Below are 14,693 nucleotides of genomic sequence, written 5' to 3' on the forward strand. Positions count from 1 at the left end.
CCCCCCCGCCCCCGGCCCCCGCCCGGCAGTGAGTCAGAGGTCCTGTTGCTGCACATCCTTGTGGGCCGTCGGAGTTCTGGAACCAGGCCGTCCGCCTAGGGGATGTCCCGGGATCTCATTGCTGCTTTCGTTTGTATTTCTCTGCATCTCCCTGGTAACAGGTGATGTGGAGCCTCTTTTCATATTCTTATTTGTCATCTGTGTGTCTTCTTTAGGGAGGTGTCTCTTTAGGTCTTTGGCTTATTAGTTCACATCTTTTAACTAGTTTGACTTGAGTCATTTAGGGTTTCCTGTTCTGGCACGGTTGTGGGGGTGGGGAGCCACTCACAGCCGCTCGTGGAGTTTGAGCACAGAGCTCCAGTTTACAGCCACAGGGAAGACTCGAGGGTTAGGTTGAGTGGGGTGAATGTTCTATTTGAAAATGTCAAAATACTTCAAACGTGTATGAATACACCTACGCAGACAATACTCCCAAACACGTACTACTGAGTATTAAAAATTTCACAGGCATTAAGTGAATCATCGCAGCAACTCTATGAAGTACATTGCATCCCCGTTTTACGGATACATAAAGGCTTGGGGAGATTAAGAAGTTTGCCCAGCGTTCTTTCTAGTTGATGGATGGCAGAACCAGACATTGAATCTAAGTCTTCTCTGGTGGGGACTACGTTTTTCTTCGTTCTCGGCCCTTTAAGTGGTGGTAAAATGTCCTCCCGCGCCAGTAGGCCAGACCCATGTCACGGTGCCTTGGCTGGATCGCATGACACAAGCAGGGAACTCATGGTTGCCGGATGGTCCACTGAACAGCACAGGTGCTTTGCTGTTCCTGGGGTGAGAGAGGCTGTGTGTGTGTGCACGTGTGTGCGTCTGGCTTTGCAAGGTGGTAGTGACGGTTGTGTACCCCAGAATAAAGTGTCACTGATCACCGTATTCAGCAGGGCGTAAGCTAGTCTTGTGTTGTTTTTTTTAATCTTTGGGGTTTTTTTGTTTGTTTTCTTCTTTTTTAAAAACAGCCTGCTGTATACGTATCAGTTACCTGGGAATGAAACCGCCTTCGGCCAACTTGATGTGTTCGTTCTTTGGTGAAACACAAGTGGGTCCTGGTCCCGCAGCCTGTCTGTGGCTAATGTCCCTAGAGCAGAGATGGTCCTGCTCAGGGGTTCCGTTGCATTAAAGCCAGTGTGGCGTTTCCAGGATTACTCTGTATATTTCATGAAGATTCTCTGGCGCGTCGATGGAGGGCTTTTAAAGACCATGAGCAGGGCGCCTGGGTGGCTCAGTTGGTTAAGTGTCCAACTCTGGCTCAGGTCATGATCTCACAGTTCCTGGGTTTGAGCCCCACGTCAGGCTCTGTATTGACAGCTCCAAGCCTGGAGCCTGCTTTGGATTCTGTGTCTCCCTCTGTCTCTGCCCCTCCCCTGCTCATGCTGTCACTCTCTCTCTCTCAGAAGTAAATAAAACATAAAAAAAAAAAAAAGACCGTGTGCTTGGTCTGGGCAGAGCAGGTTTGGGACAAGCATCGGGTGGGGCCTCTGATCGGTGGGCCGGCTCCTCTGGGTGTCCTGCCTTCTCGGGGTGCACGCGGTGGTCTCGCCCGTCTGCCTGGGTTGCCTCTCTCCCCTTTCTTGTTGCGCCTCCTGTGCTGTAGCGCCTGGGTGCTGATTACTTTCACCTCACCCCCACCGGGTCCTGCCACCTCCGTCCTCAGGCCTGTATTTAGGAGGGCCGGCTGTGGCGGCTCCTGGTAAATGTGCAGCCTGAACATCAGATGAGGTGAGAGTACCGTGAAATGCATGGCATAGGCTTTGTCCTCCTGGGTCCCCATGGCGGCAGTGACCCCCGTTGGCTGGCTGGCCGTCTGCCCTGCAGCTGGAGCGACCTCTTGACTGTACACGCCCTGGGGCTCCGTCTCCTTTGCAGGGAGGGGCCTGGCACCTGGGGATATGTCCCAAGCTTTCGTTGAATTGACCGAAGCACTTTAACCTTGGTGTGTACCTTGCCACTTGTTCTTGGCCCGGCTTTGTCCCTGGCTGGGAGCTTGTCAGAGGAACCTGGCCTGGTGACATTACCTGACTTGTATGTCCAAGTGACAGCAAAGGAGAAAGCCTGACTTGCTATTCAAGCGTGCTCCCTCGCAGGGCTGATCAGGAGGTCACACGTCGGCATCTCCCATGGTCTGTTGAATTGGAAAAGGAAAGCCAGGGGGTGGGAGAGGGGGGCCTCACTTTGAGTTGTGGGTGGAACTCTGGCCTGCTTCCAACTTGGAGTATGTTCTGGATGCCTCCGCGTGAGATTGTGCCGTCACGGAGCCTGTCCCTCTCTCTCTAGGAGATGTGTTGGAGGGCCCATCACCGTCCTGCTTGGAGTTAGGGTACCCTGGGCAAGCTGAAACTGCACGAGTGCTTTTCTAAAGGGCATTTTAGGGGCACTTGGGTGGCTCAGTTGGTTGAGTGTCTGACTCTTGATTTGGGCTCTGGTCATGATCTCTCAGTCCGTGGGATCAGTCCCTGCATCAGGCTCTGTGCTGGCAACGTGGAGCCTGCTTGGGATTCTCTCCCCCCACCCTGCCGCCTCTCTGCTCCTCCCCCTGCTCACACACACTCTCCCTCTCCCTCCCTCTCTCTCAAAATAAAGAAACTTAATAATAAAAGGAGGTTTCGGTGCTTCTGTTGGCAAAATAACGTAGACACTTCTGTTTCTCTTTTCACAGAGTGACCAGCAGCTGGACTGTGCCTTGGACTTGATGAGGCGCCTGCCTCCACAGCAAATCGAGAAAAACCTCAGCGACCTGATCGACCTGGTATGAGCTCTGTTCGTATGGCTTCACTGGGGCCGTGGCTCGGAGTTGGTTGTGTTTGCCTCCCTGTAGCCGTGCGGCATTCAAAAACAGAAGAACCCTCCCACCCACTGAGCCCTGGGGCTCCCCCATGCGGCTGTCTCCGAGTCAGCTGTGTTCCTAGGGCCCAAGATAGGAGTTCTGAGGCTGGTCACGGGCTCTCTCCTTGCCCCACCTGCATATGTGCAGTTTCTGGAAGCTTCCATTTCAGCACAGGAAGGAAGAGGCCATACATGCCCGACAGGCATTCAGCTGTGCCCAGAGCCAGGCTTCCTTTGTTTCTTGGCTGTTGTGGAAGTTTCTGCAGACAAGGCAGTGCAGAATCCACCCTGTAAAATAGGTGAGGGCTTCCCTTCCATGTTGGAATGGTGTAAAACACAGAGGTTGGCTTTCAGAGATCTCATCACATCTATTTTTTAAATGTTTCTCTTTTTTTTTCCCTTTTTTTTTTTTTTAATTCAGAATGATTGGTCTCAAAATGCTGCCTCAGATTAACTGGCACCAGAATATGATTTTTAAAAGCCTATAAAACCATGGGAAACACTGAAAAGAAGTCAAATAAACTAAAATCAGGCCCCAAGAGGCCAACTGAGCTGCTAGCTTATTTGGCCACTATGTTGCGGCTCCGGCCCTGGGACCTGGGCCCCTGAGTCCAGTCCTCTGGCGTGCTCACGGCACCCATGTCTTCTTGGATGCATTCATCAGCCGCCGACCGCGGCTCCTCGATGAGGTGCCTTTTACTGCCGTGGCATGAAAACATGTCCACACGCTCTAGTGATACTGAATCCTGTCGTACGCGTTCAGAGCCATTGTACTAGCAGGGCCTTTCCGCGGGAGACTCGTGCCAGCCACAGGGAGGGCTTCCCAGCAGTCTGCGGGCCCGTACTCGCGGCCGTCTGTGTATTCATGGGCACCCGGAGCCCCACCTGGGAGGCGGCTGTGTGAGACGGTCGGCCCAGTGGGGAGCTGGGAACCCGCTAGCTTGTCCGGGTGACAGTTCTGCACGTAAGAAGGCGGAGGTTTCTGGAGGCAAACGGCCATGACGAGAAAGACCGCGATGGGTACTTGCAGTGCAAAGGAGGAAGGTGGATTTCAAGGCGCGATGGGTCGCGGCTGGCACGGAGGCATGGTGGGGGAGTGTGAAAGAGGAGAGGGGTGAATCGCAAGGCAAATGAGCCTCCAAGTGTGCAGAATGAAGTCAGAGCCCAGAGCCCGGGAGGTGCCCGCAGCCTGTGGGGGCAGAGTATCCTCAAAGGGGTTGGTGGGCAAGGCCCCCTCTGAAAGGGCAGAGGCCGCTTCCCCCCCACCCTGTGGGGGGATGATCATCTGTTACTTGTTTTCAGATTTTCCGGGAGAAGCCATACATTCAGAGTTTGATGTGAAACCTCCTGATTTTCCAGCTTTGACCCAGACATTGGATTGGTTAGACCCGGTTTCATCTAGAATCTGGGCGTGAGGATGTGCAGTGAGAGGTGGGGGTCGGAGCAGGTGAGGTGGGGGGTGTGGAGAGAAAGCAGTCTGCGTTGGGAAATGGTAAGACACAGAGTTGGGTGGTCCAGCAGGGTCCCTGAAGGTCAGAAGGAGGGCTTGCACATGAGGCGGTGGTTACAGACCATGCTGTGCTGAGCGGTTCACTCACCCCTAGCCCTATAACGTAGCCATCCAGGGAGTGCTGTACTGCTTTGCGTTTTTCCTGGCTGGAGATTTTTGCTGCTTTTTCCTTGTGGCAGAGGTGGACAGAGGCTGAAGGTGTGATCGGATCCCTCACGGGGTCCACGGCGAAGGCCTCTTTGTCTTTAAACGCAACATGAAAGCATGTGTAGCTGAGTTTAAATTTAGTGTGCCAATTTAGCGACCACCATATTTTAGAAATCAACTGGACATAGAAGAAACCACGAGCCGGGTTTTCTCAGTAGACTGTTTTCTTCTTACGGCAACCACAGTGTTTGGCCGCCGTGTGTTTTCTGCGCGATCCCCTCACCTCTCTCCATTCTGGAGATGTGCACAGAGCTGCTTTGATGGGCACTGGGTCAGCTGCTTCCCTTGCTGGGTCTGGCGCTTGCACTTGGGCTCAGCGGGAGTATCGCAGCACCGATGGTGAGTGAAGGAGAGCCGTGTCTCACCTCAGCCACAAAGCGGGTGCAAGAGTGCTTGGGCCCATGCTGAAGCGCCACACTGCCCTACCCCTGATCAGTGACGTGCTGTGTGGCCTCCTGTGGGTTACTCTGTTTCCACCCTTCTAACTTTGTCTTCTGTGGAACATGGCTGGAGAGGGGCTGGAGGCAGACGCGGGTGGCGGGTTCAACAGCTAACAGGCAAATACTGCTATGGGCCCAGGACTGGGCTGGGTGCCTTGGCGCGTTATTGTTCCATCTGACTTTCCCAGTCCCCCTTGAAATGTACGTAGGACCACTTCACCTCTTTTGGGTGCTTTAGACTTGGTGAGGAAGAAGCCGGGGTGGTGGTGTGGCTAAGCAGCACCAGGAGTCCCAACTCCTCCGCGGGGATCACTACCTTCTGGTGAATCACCCACCCCCGGAGCAGCAGATTAAATATGGTACATCTTCCTAATGTGTCGTCTTACCTGTTGAGGGGAAAAGGGGTTAAATAATTCTTTAGCAATTAAAATATTAAAACGTATGTTTTATGGAGAGTAATTTAGAATTCCTGTAATTCAGGGACATCTGGGTGGCTCTGTCGGTTGAGCATCCAACTTTGGCTCAGGTCATGATCTCGCGGTTCATGGGTTCGAGCCCCACGTCGGGCTCTGTGCTGAACGTTTGTTCAGAGCCTGGAGCCTGCTTCGGATTCTGTGTCTCCCTCTCTCTCTGACCCTACCCTGCTTGCTCTTTCTCTCTCTCTCTCTCTCTCAAAAATAAAGATTAAAAAAAAAATTCGTATCATTGAAAATAAGAGCAGCAGCAGCTAGAGGCTTGAAAGACATTCCTTCTTAGAGCCAGGCCATGTGGGGTCAGCACTTCACTTTTGACCAGGGTTTCATGGTGAGGCTGCAGGGGCACCAACTGCCCCTTGCAGGTTGTGTGGAGGCCAGCCTCGGCCCCATCTGCCTCCTAAGGCTGAGCTGGAGGCCATAATAGATTCCCGTCACCCAGCATGGGCTGGGGATTCTGTGTGCTCATTCATTTTTTAATTTGAAGTATGATGAATCTCAGAATGGAAATGGAGCATGACTCTTCGCCGAATTAGGATCTGGTAAAGCACACCTCGTTAAAATTATACTGACACGCTTCAGAGGCCACTGTTTGATTAATGGCCTCGTGTCAAGGTCCTTGCTATGCACCGTAGTGTGTAAGGGGCATTTGGGCCCATTTTGTACAGGATCCTGTGACCAGTCCTAGAAATTCCTTCTTTTAATGTTTGTCTTTCATTGCTGCCATTTTTCTTCTCTTTGCCCTGGGAATGACAGGGTTTGCTTCTTTTTTTTTTTCTTTCTTTTTTGCGTTTTTTTTTTCTTTTTAACTGGGTCTGCAGTATTCTTTTCATTCTTGTAAGAGGTGGTCCATGCCAAGTGTACCACTGTGCCTCTGAAGTTCCCAGAGCTGTAATTTCAGAAAACTCACCCCACCACGGGTCCGTCTAGAAGCAGTGTACCCAAGGCCTTTGTCTCACATACTTGGGATCAGTCCGATGTTTTTCCATGTAGCGAACGCACTGCTTGGTGCAAATTGCAGTCATTCCTGCCATGCTCACCTGCCCCAAATAATGAAGGGATGGTAGTTGTTTTCAAGAGCAGTCTCCAATTTTAAGACTGCCAAAAATGTTAGGATTTGCCAGCATTCTCCACGAAGGGAATGGCCGCGCTTAGATATTGGAGCCAGAGGACCGGAGGGGAATTTATCCGATCCACCAGCGGTCCGGTTACAGAGTGGTATTAAAGAGAAATGTGGCGTGTGCTTGGCAGCGAGGCCGGGCGCAGCCGATGTATCCTGCCCACTGAGCTTTCTTTTTTCTTTCTTTCCAGCGTCTGAGCGTTTGCTGCCTCGGGATTATGGTGCATGCTGGGATTGGTGGGAAATGACCTCCCTTTGCAGATGGCCAAAACATCATTTTATCACACATTAATCCCGTCGTACTAGAGTGAAGCCAGCCGAGATCTTTCGTTAAGCCATTTCAAAAATACCCACTTCATCCGTGTGGGCCGAGAATCATATGACGTTTAGATGCTCCCTTGGCTCCCTAAAGTTTGACCTTCTATGGCTTTCCTCTGCCATACACTGGCAGCTCTAGCCGAAACTTGGCTGGGTGTATTTTGAGCCCTGAGCTGAGGAAGGAGTTTGTTTCTGCAAACTGGCACCCAGCAGGCCATCCGTCCTTTGCCCTCTTTAAGAGCAGACCAAAAATAGCCCTAAATCTGTTTAACCAGGCAGGAGACTATTTGCCTACAAACGTTAGTTGTTTAATTTTTCATTCCTTCTCTCTTTTGTGCTGTAGCCACCCACGGGTCCAGCTCATGGGTGTCCCCGGACCTAACTCAGGCCAGGGGGAGGTCATCAGCTGGGAAAGCCCCCAAGCCACCCTGGCCAGGCCCGTGGGCTCGAGGTGGGAAGAGGCATCCGTTCTGATGCCTCTTCCAGCGAGCTGAGAACACAGTTGGTCTCCCTCTTTGTAGCAGCCAGAATCGCCCTCCAGAAATAGACAGGGCCAGCTGGGTGCAGGGCCTGCCCTGTCCTGCCCGCCTCAGCAGGCCCTGGGCCTTGAGTGGCTTGCAGAGAGCGTCTGCCTCTCGGCAGCGTGAAGGCTGCTGGGAGCGTGTGGTTCTTCGCACCCAGTGGGTCAGAAGGCTGGGGTGCACAGCAGGTGGATGAGTGAGTGGGAACCTCCGGCTTTAAGTCTCCCAAGTCCCTTGCTCTCTGTGAGGCAGCCAGGGGAGCCATGCTCTCAGACGTCTGTGATTGCTGAAATTAAGGCAAATATTATATTTAATCGTTCATTAATATTATTATTATGTCTCATTTTTACCAGGCATTGTTAATTCAAGTTTCAGTCTTGTTTCTGAGAGACAGAGTGTGAGCAGGGGAGGGGCAGAGAGAGAGGGACACACAGAATCTGAAGCAGGCTCCAGGCTCTGAGCAAACATTCAGCACAGAGCCTGATGCGGGGCTCGAACCCACGAACTGTGGGATCATGACCTGGGCCAAAGTCGGACGCTTAACCAACTGAACCACCCAGGTGCCCCCAATTTTCAGTCTTTAATAATTAGCAGAACCAATGAGCTCTGGAAATTCTTTTCCCAGTGGTGGGTCTGTGAAATGAAACACCAAACTCCACTCTGTCTCCAGGTAATGAAGACACACTGGCCTGAGGACCAAGGGATTTGCAGGCCAAGGTGATTCAGCTTGTCTGACCGCAGGAGTAAACAGGCTTATATGTTCTTCCTGCCTGACTTGCCCCTTATTGTTGCCATTGAAAACCCATCTCCCACCAGCACTTTTCCCTCCTCTGTTTCAGAGGCTACATTTAAAATGATTTCTTTCAAAAAAAAAAAAAAAAAAAAAAAAAAAAAAGGGGGGCNAAAAAAAAAAAAAAAAAAAACATTTAAAAAAAAGTCCTTTCTAAAGCGGTCTTCGCTTAAGTGGGTGAAAAGTTAATGGGGTACCTCCTCTGAGTCAGGCACTGTGCTCAGACCTGGGAAGAAATGCAGCCTTTATTCCTTGTGGCTCCCTTTCCACAGGAGAAAACACCAGGATCCTTAAACTTGACCCCTCATGAGAATGACCTTGGCTGGGTTCTCTCAGCCCATTGGTCTGAACCGGTTAATCTGCTCTGAGGAGGGCTATCAAGAGCTGCAGAACAAGGTTATTCTTCCTACGAGAATGTAATAACATCCACTGTGTGTCACATACCTTCCAGGGGCTGAGGGGACAGGACGAAAGGCCTAGTTCCGTAGAGCTGGCATTTAGTGGAGAATTGAGGGAGGACTTCCGGAACAAGGAAGACTTTGGCGGTGGCCAGCTTGACACTATGTGTCTACCCGGCGGACACTCAGCCAGTGCGCCAGTTGTCTTTACTTTTGAGCAGAGGTAGTCCTGTCCCCTTGGTGGTTGTGCCCCCGGGCATGGAGTGTGCTCTCTCCCCTGGCTGTCTGCTGATTGCCTCACACCGGGCCTGTCCCTCTTCCTCAACCCCCCCCCCNCCCAAAGTGGCTGCCTGGAGCAGAGAATTTCATGTTTCTTCTCTTTAAATAATTACGTTCTGATCCACGTCATGCCCACAAGTAAGACGTTTTAATATAAAAAGAATGCCTGCTGCACCAAAGCTTTAAGTCAAGTTGAGGCGTGGGGGAAGTTGGCCTTCTCCTGCCTGGGGCTTTGTGCGTGGGCCTCCCAGCTGGTCGCAGGCTTCCCCCTACTGGGCACCGAGGAGCTGAGCTGGAGCTAAGGGGTCCCCCCTGCGACACACCACTGACACATGGGGCCCGGTGGCTTGGGAGCCCTAGGCCGGACCCTGTTCTCTGGTCCCTAGGGAGGTTCCCTGGGGGTTTATGTCAGGGTTGTGGGAGCTGGGCTTCTACTCTCCCACGTGTCATAGGGTCTGCCGGGAAGTTTTCTCTCCGAGGCCAGATGTTGTCTCTGGAGCCCGAGCAGGGGAGTGGATCGAATAATTGGTAATTATGCCAAAGCCCCTGCACAGTCTCTGTTGCACTGATGTTTCTGAGCTTATCCTGAGCGTCCCTACAGGCGACACTGAGCTGCAGTTCTATTTTACAAGGGGAAAAGCATTCCAGCCGAGGGCCTCCAGCAGTATTTTAATGAACTCCATTCCTTGGAAAGTTGTGGTGAGCCTTTTCATGCAAGCGTTTTTTGCTCTTTGAATGGACTGCAGCTGTGGGGACTGAAAAAAAAAATTGCAGGGGAGGGGAGCAAGCGGCCCCTGGACCAAGGTGCTGAACGGGTCCTTGGCCCCGACCCAGGGCCGCCTCTCCACATGGACCTGCTGCTGAGGCCAGGACCCTGCCACCTGATGGTGCAGCCTCTGATGTGTATCAAGGTGGCAGCTAGGCAGCCGTGTAAACCAGGCCAGAATGGCATGATTGGCTTGGAAAGGGAAATGGGGCTCCCTGGGGTGTCCTCACCTGACCCGCCGGGGAAGGTATTTGAAATTCTGACGAGGTCTGTTATATGGAGAATAACGGCCCCTCATTCCAGTTAAGAATGAGATGGATTGCCTCCTGCACAAGAAGTCCAGACGAGTAAAACTCAAAGCCAAGGGAATGAAGAAGAGTCCGGGGGCCACATGTGTTCCCTGAGGAGCCAAGACTGTTTCCAGGAGGCTGTGACGATGTGTCCACTGGTCCTGAGCAGTTCCAGAGCATAGAGCAGTCACGGGAGATGACTGAGGGTGGCTGGGGGCTTGGAATCCTCCAAAGCTAGGTCACTGGAAAGCTGTCTCCTGCCATCATTAATGCCAACCAGCCAGTTCACTTGGGTGATTTTTTTCAGAGGAAATTATAAATGAAGATTATATTATTCGTTGGGGCTCAGATTTAGGGTTTGACTCTACTCTCCTTTTTCTTCATTCTTCCTAATGTTGTTCTAGTGAATGTCATGGAAACACGGCTCTAAGGAGGCCCATGAGACGTCAGAAACACTCCTGTGGGTGGGCCACGTTATTAACACGTTTGACCTGTCGCCCCGTCTCATCTTCTCAGCCCCTCTGTGAAGAGCACGGGCACAGCCCCTTCTGGGGGTGAGGACAGCAAGGGTGTCCTGTCCCGCACCTGGGGTGCAGCCCAGGGGAAGGTCCGACTCGGTGCTGTCCACTGAATTACGGTCTGAAAAACAAAAACATGACAGTTTGGCACTTTCCATATGCCCTGCTGAAATAAATCCTCTTTTAAGGTGAAACCATAAAAGAAGTTCATGCGGACAGGCCGGTGGCCATGGAACTTGTAAGACTGAAGGGGAAGCCTTCCTAGACTTCTTCCTGCCCCTTCTGGCTTGAAGCTGCTTTGGAGCTTGAAGCGCGTAGACCCGCCTGATTCGTACTGGGCCTGGACTCCATTGAAGCAGTGGTGCCAGCCCTCGGCTGTTGTCCCCAGACGCACGCACACACTCACACCCACACCGTGTGTGTGCTTGTGCAGGGGTGCTCTTTAAAACGTTCTGCCCAAACACACGTAGCAGTCCGTTAATAAAGCAAATGTAAACATTTTAGGGAAAGCAGAGCTGCTGCACTGTAAGACCTAAAGGGAGGGGTCAGGAAAGTGAATGGCCAAGGTCAGCACACAACCCAGCGGAGGCCGGTCGGGCCATATGAGGCCGGGCGCTGGGAGGACTAGAGCCCAGTGGTGGCGACAGAACCTCCCCGGTGAGGCGCCGCGCGTGAAGCCCGCACAGAGCTCAGAACCGAGGGCAGAGGCGAGCGGGGTCAACCGCTCGGCTACAGGCCGAGTCATGCACGCGTTGAGGATATATTACAGGTCACGTTCATGTTTCCCTGTGAGAAGACACTTAATTATTCGGTCAAGTAGCTGAAACAACTGAAAATCTGAAGGAAAACCAGCTGAATCTCTCTTGCCAAGCACGTGTTCCTCCTCCTCATGACTAACGTGAAATGGATGTGCGAGAACCAGAGGGGCGCCTGGGGGGCTCCGTCGGCTGAGCGCCCGGCTTCGGCTCAGGTCATGATCTCGTGGTTCGTGAGTTCGAGCCCCACGTCAGGCTCTGTGCTGACAGCTCAGAGCCTGGAGCCTGCTTCGGATTCTGTGTCTCCCTCTCTCTGCCACTCTCCAGCTCGTACTCTGTCTCGCTCTCAAAAGTAAATAAACATTTAAAAGAGAAAAAAATATATATGTGTGTGTTAGGTGTAATATATATGGTATTGAGATGGGGGAGGCCTTTACTAAGGCATAGAAACTAATGCCCGAATGACAGCTTTGGTCGTATGCAGTTTTAACTTAAAAGTTGAAACAAAATGAAGCGAAAGAGCAGAGAACAGACTGATTTGCCGCTTACGACAAAGCACGTGCCTCCTTAAATCTTCAGAAGACGCCTCCTCAAGTTGTCACTGGTGTCACTGGTCAGAAGCGGCAGCAGGCTTGGGGCAGCTCGTCCAAGGTCACCAGGTGGTAGCGCTGGAGCCAGGCTTTGAACAAGCAGTCTGGTGTGGGGTGCCTGCCGTGTGCTGCGGCCTCCACCAGTAAGGAGAGTGGGAATCCTTTGTTGGGACAGAGGGGCAGGCACACAGAAGGTTCAGGGGGAGAGAGAGAGAGCAGTGCAGACTTCTAATCCACATCCCTTTTGTCCTTCTCAGAGGAATGCAGAATGAAACAGGGTAGGTTGGGAAAGTCTCCTTCACTGATGACCTGGGTTTCTCCTCAGTGGGTTGATTGTATTTCCTCTTGGATACAACCCGTACTTTTCTCCTCATGGTCATGAAATCGGTCAGCTCACCTTGGTTGAGCCTCTTGAGGAACAAAGACCGTGAGCAGTGGGGGAAACACGGAGTACTCTGCCCTCTAAGAGCTTCCCCATCCATGTTGTCCTATTAAGGGTTCTGAGAATTCCTGCAGTTAAAAACCAAAACAAAACATTTCACTTAACCTAGCATTTATCTACCTCACTTTCATGGAATCGACTTTGGAAAACATTGCTTTCCTGGAAAAGTTTGTAACCTGCCTATCAAATGACCTGGATTCTAGACCCTTTTTGACCACATCCTTAAGTGTGATGTTAGCCAAGTTTAAAATGTTTGTATTTTGAATCCCATTCCGTCACCTTCCAGCTTTGCGCCCACAGGCAGGTTGCTTCACTTCCCCGAGTTTCCTCCAACACAGAGGATCAAAGTAAGGAAACCACATCCCTGGGGCAGTTGTGAGGATTTGGGCGGGTGTGTAAAGCACCGCCGTACTTGATAAATGCTAACTGACGCCTCCATTATCCTCACTGGCCTTCCAGGACCCGTTGCTGACTCCGGGGTTCTGCCGGCCCAGGGGCCCCGACACCCAGCCTTCTGTGTTTTCACAGGTGGACAGTCCTGGTCTTGACTTTCACTGGGGTTTTAGAACCCAGCACATGGTCGCAGGGACTTGGCGAGAAGGCCCTCCGCTGAGGTGTTGCAGATGGCCCCGAAGACCATTCCCCTGCCTTCTGTGAGCTCTGATGGTGGGGCTTCCTGAGCAGAACGCAGGGAGACGCCATCACCCTCAACCCCAGAGCCCGCAGAGGAGGCCAGAGCCCCCCTGTGGCAGACGGGTTTCGTGGCCAGTAAGGACATCTGTCATTCCGCAGAGTGGGGTGCTGGTGTGTCCTGCTTCCTGTCCTGGCAGAGGGGCTCCCAGCCTGTGTGGGTCTTCTCCACTCTTCTCCCCTTGCTGTGGCGGGTGCTCTTTTCCCTTCTTCGGTTCCCTGAATTCCTAACGCTAAGAGCCCTGCCTTTGGAAGCTGTGCTGGCGGAGCTGACCCAAACGGCCGGGTGGTCTGACAGCCGGGGGGGTGGGGGGCACGACCTCCCTCCGTGTCCAAGGAGCAGCTCGGATGGCCTCACAGGGCGTCTGACCTCATCGCCTTCTCTTCAGCCATCCCAAGGTGCCACCCAACCATCTGGATATCCCCCGGGACAGGCCTCTTATGACCTGAAGGCCCTCAGGACCCCTGTCTGTTGTCCAGCTTCCCCTTCATCTTTTCGGGCCTGCTGATCTCTTGTCCCAGCCTGAACCTGCATCCCTGATCCCCCCCTGGCTGCACCATGCTGCCAGTGTGACCCCCATGCACCCTTTCCCCAGCTTGAGGACCAGCCCCCAAGTCCACGTCTGCAGGTCCTTCACGTCACCCAGCAGTGGGCCTCTGTTCCGTGGCCTTTCCCCTTCGGCGTCTCCTGAGTCTGTTGGTCCTGGCCGGGAGGCCACCTGAGCACCTTACCTCCCACTCCCCGCTCATCCCCTGATGCAGAAGATGCCTGTGAGGTGCCACCACCCACGGTGTGGACGCTTGGAGGGGGGGGGTGGCTTGCAGCAGCGCCCGTTTACTCTGCACATTTCCTGGGACGCAGACTGATTATTTAACGATCTCCCTGCCACCTCCCGCACGTACCCTTTGTCAGGCTCCAGAAGCCTGTTTTAGTATGCTTGAAGATCAAACTCTTGGAAGGTTCTGGGTTAGGAAGTTTTAGGGCACCTGTGAGTCTGACACTCGGTACCTGATGTGCCCACTAGGAGCGCCTGGAAACCGAAAGGCCTGGCCGAGCCGAGCTCTTGACCTCACCGTGTCTGAGCTGGGTGACTCGGGGGCCATGGTTTCTTCACCTAAGGGGTGGGTTTTAATGGCGTGGACCTTGAGCACTAGAGGTGTGTGTGAAGCTTCGAGCGCAGGACCTGGCTCAGAGTGAGTAGCTGTCTGCATGGGGCTCTTGCACAAGTTCAGTGCGGCCATTGTGCAAATGAACTAAAACTCTGCTGGCTGCCTGGTTTTCAGTTGGTAACTGTCAGATGCCAGGTACCTTTCTTGACCCTCTCCATATTTAGTTTATTTAAAGCACACACCACAGGGTTAGTCGTATCCCCCTTTTACAGAGGAGGAAACAGAGAGGCTTAATGAGTTGGTAAGTAGCAGAGTCAGGATCAGCCCCAGGTCCATCGGACTCAGATGCCCATTTTTCCCTCGCCGTGCTGTGTGTGCCACTGCTTCTCCAGGAATTGTTTTCTCCTGGTCACGGCGGGTCCCCAACTGACGGAGGACTCTGAAAGCAGATACCGTCACAGTAGTTAGCACAGGCAAGAAGCTACTCAGTCTTCTGTAGAGCGCAGCTTTCCTCTCTCCGCGACACACGGGCAGCCCGTTCCGGCCTTCCACTGTGAGAGATGACGTGGTGGTGGAGGTGGTTGGGGGGGGGGGGGGGG

At 52.9% G+C, this 14,693-nt stretch overlaps 1 protein-coding gene across 6 annotated transcripts in view; it reads left to right on the top strand.

Annotated features, from left to right (window-relative positions):
* CAPZB (capping actin protein of muscle Z-line subunit beta) overlaps positions 1-14,693 on the top strand; it is a 133,460-nt gene that overhangs the window by 61,844 nt on the left and 56,923 nt on the right. For all 6 annotated transcript variants that reach the window (XM_077775895.1, XM_077775892.1, XM_077775893.1 and 3 more), the window contains one exon: positions 2,711-2,800. In XM_077775895.1, the coding sequence (XP_077632021.1) occupies positions 2,711-2,800 (90 nt within the window). The remainder of the gene's footprint in view (positions 1-2,710; positions 2,801-14,693) is intronic.

Source organism: Crocuta crocuta, unplaced genomic scaffold, assembly GCF_008692635.1.
Source record: "Crocuta crocuta isolate KB4526 unplaced genomic scaffold, BGI_CrCroc_1.0 scaffold127, whole genome shotgun sequence".
NCBI lineage: Eukaryota > Metazoa > Chordata > Mammalia > Carnivora > Hyaenidae > Crocuta > Crocuta crocuta.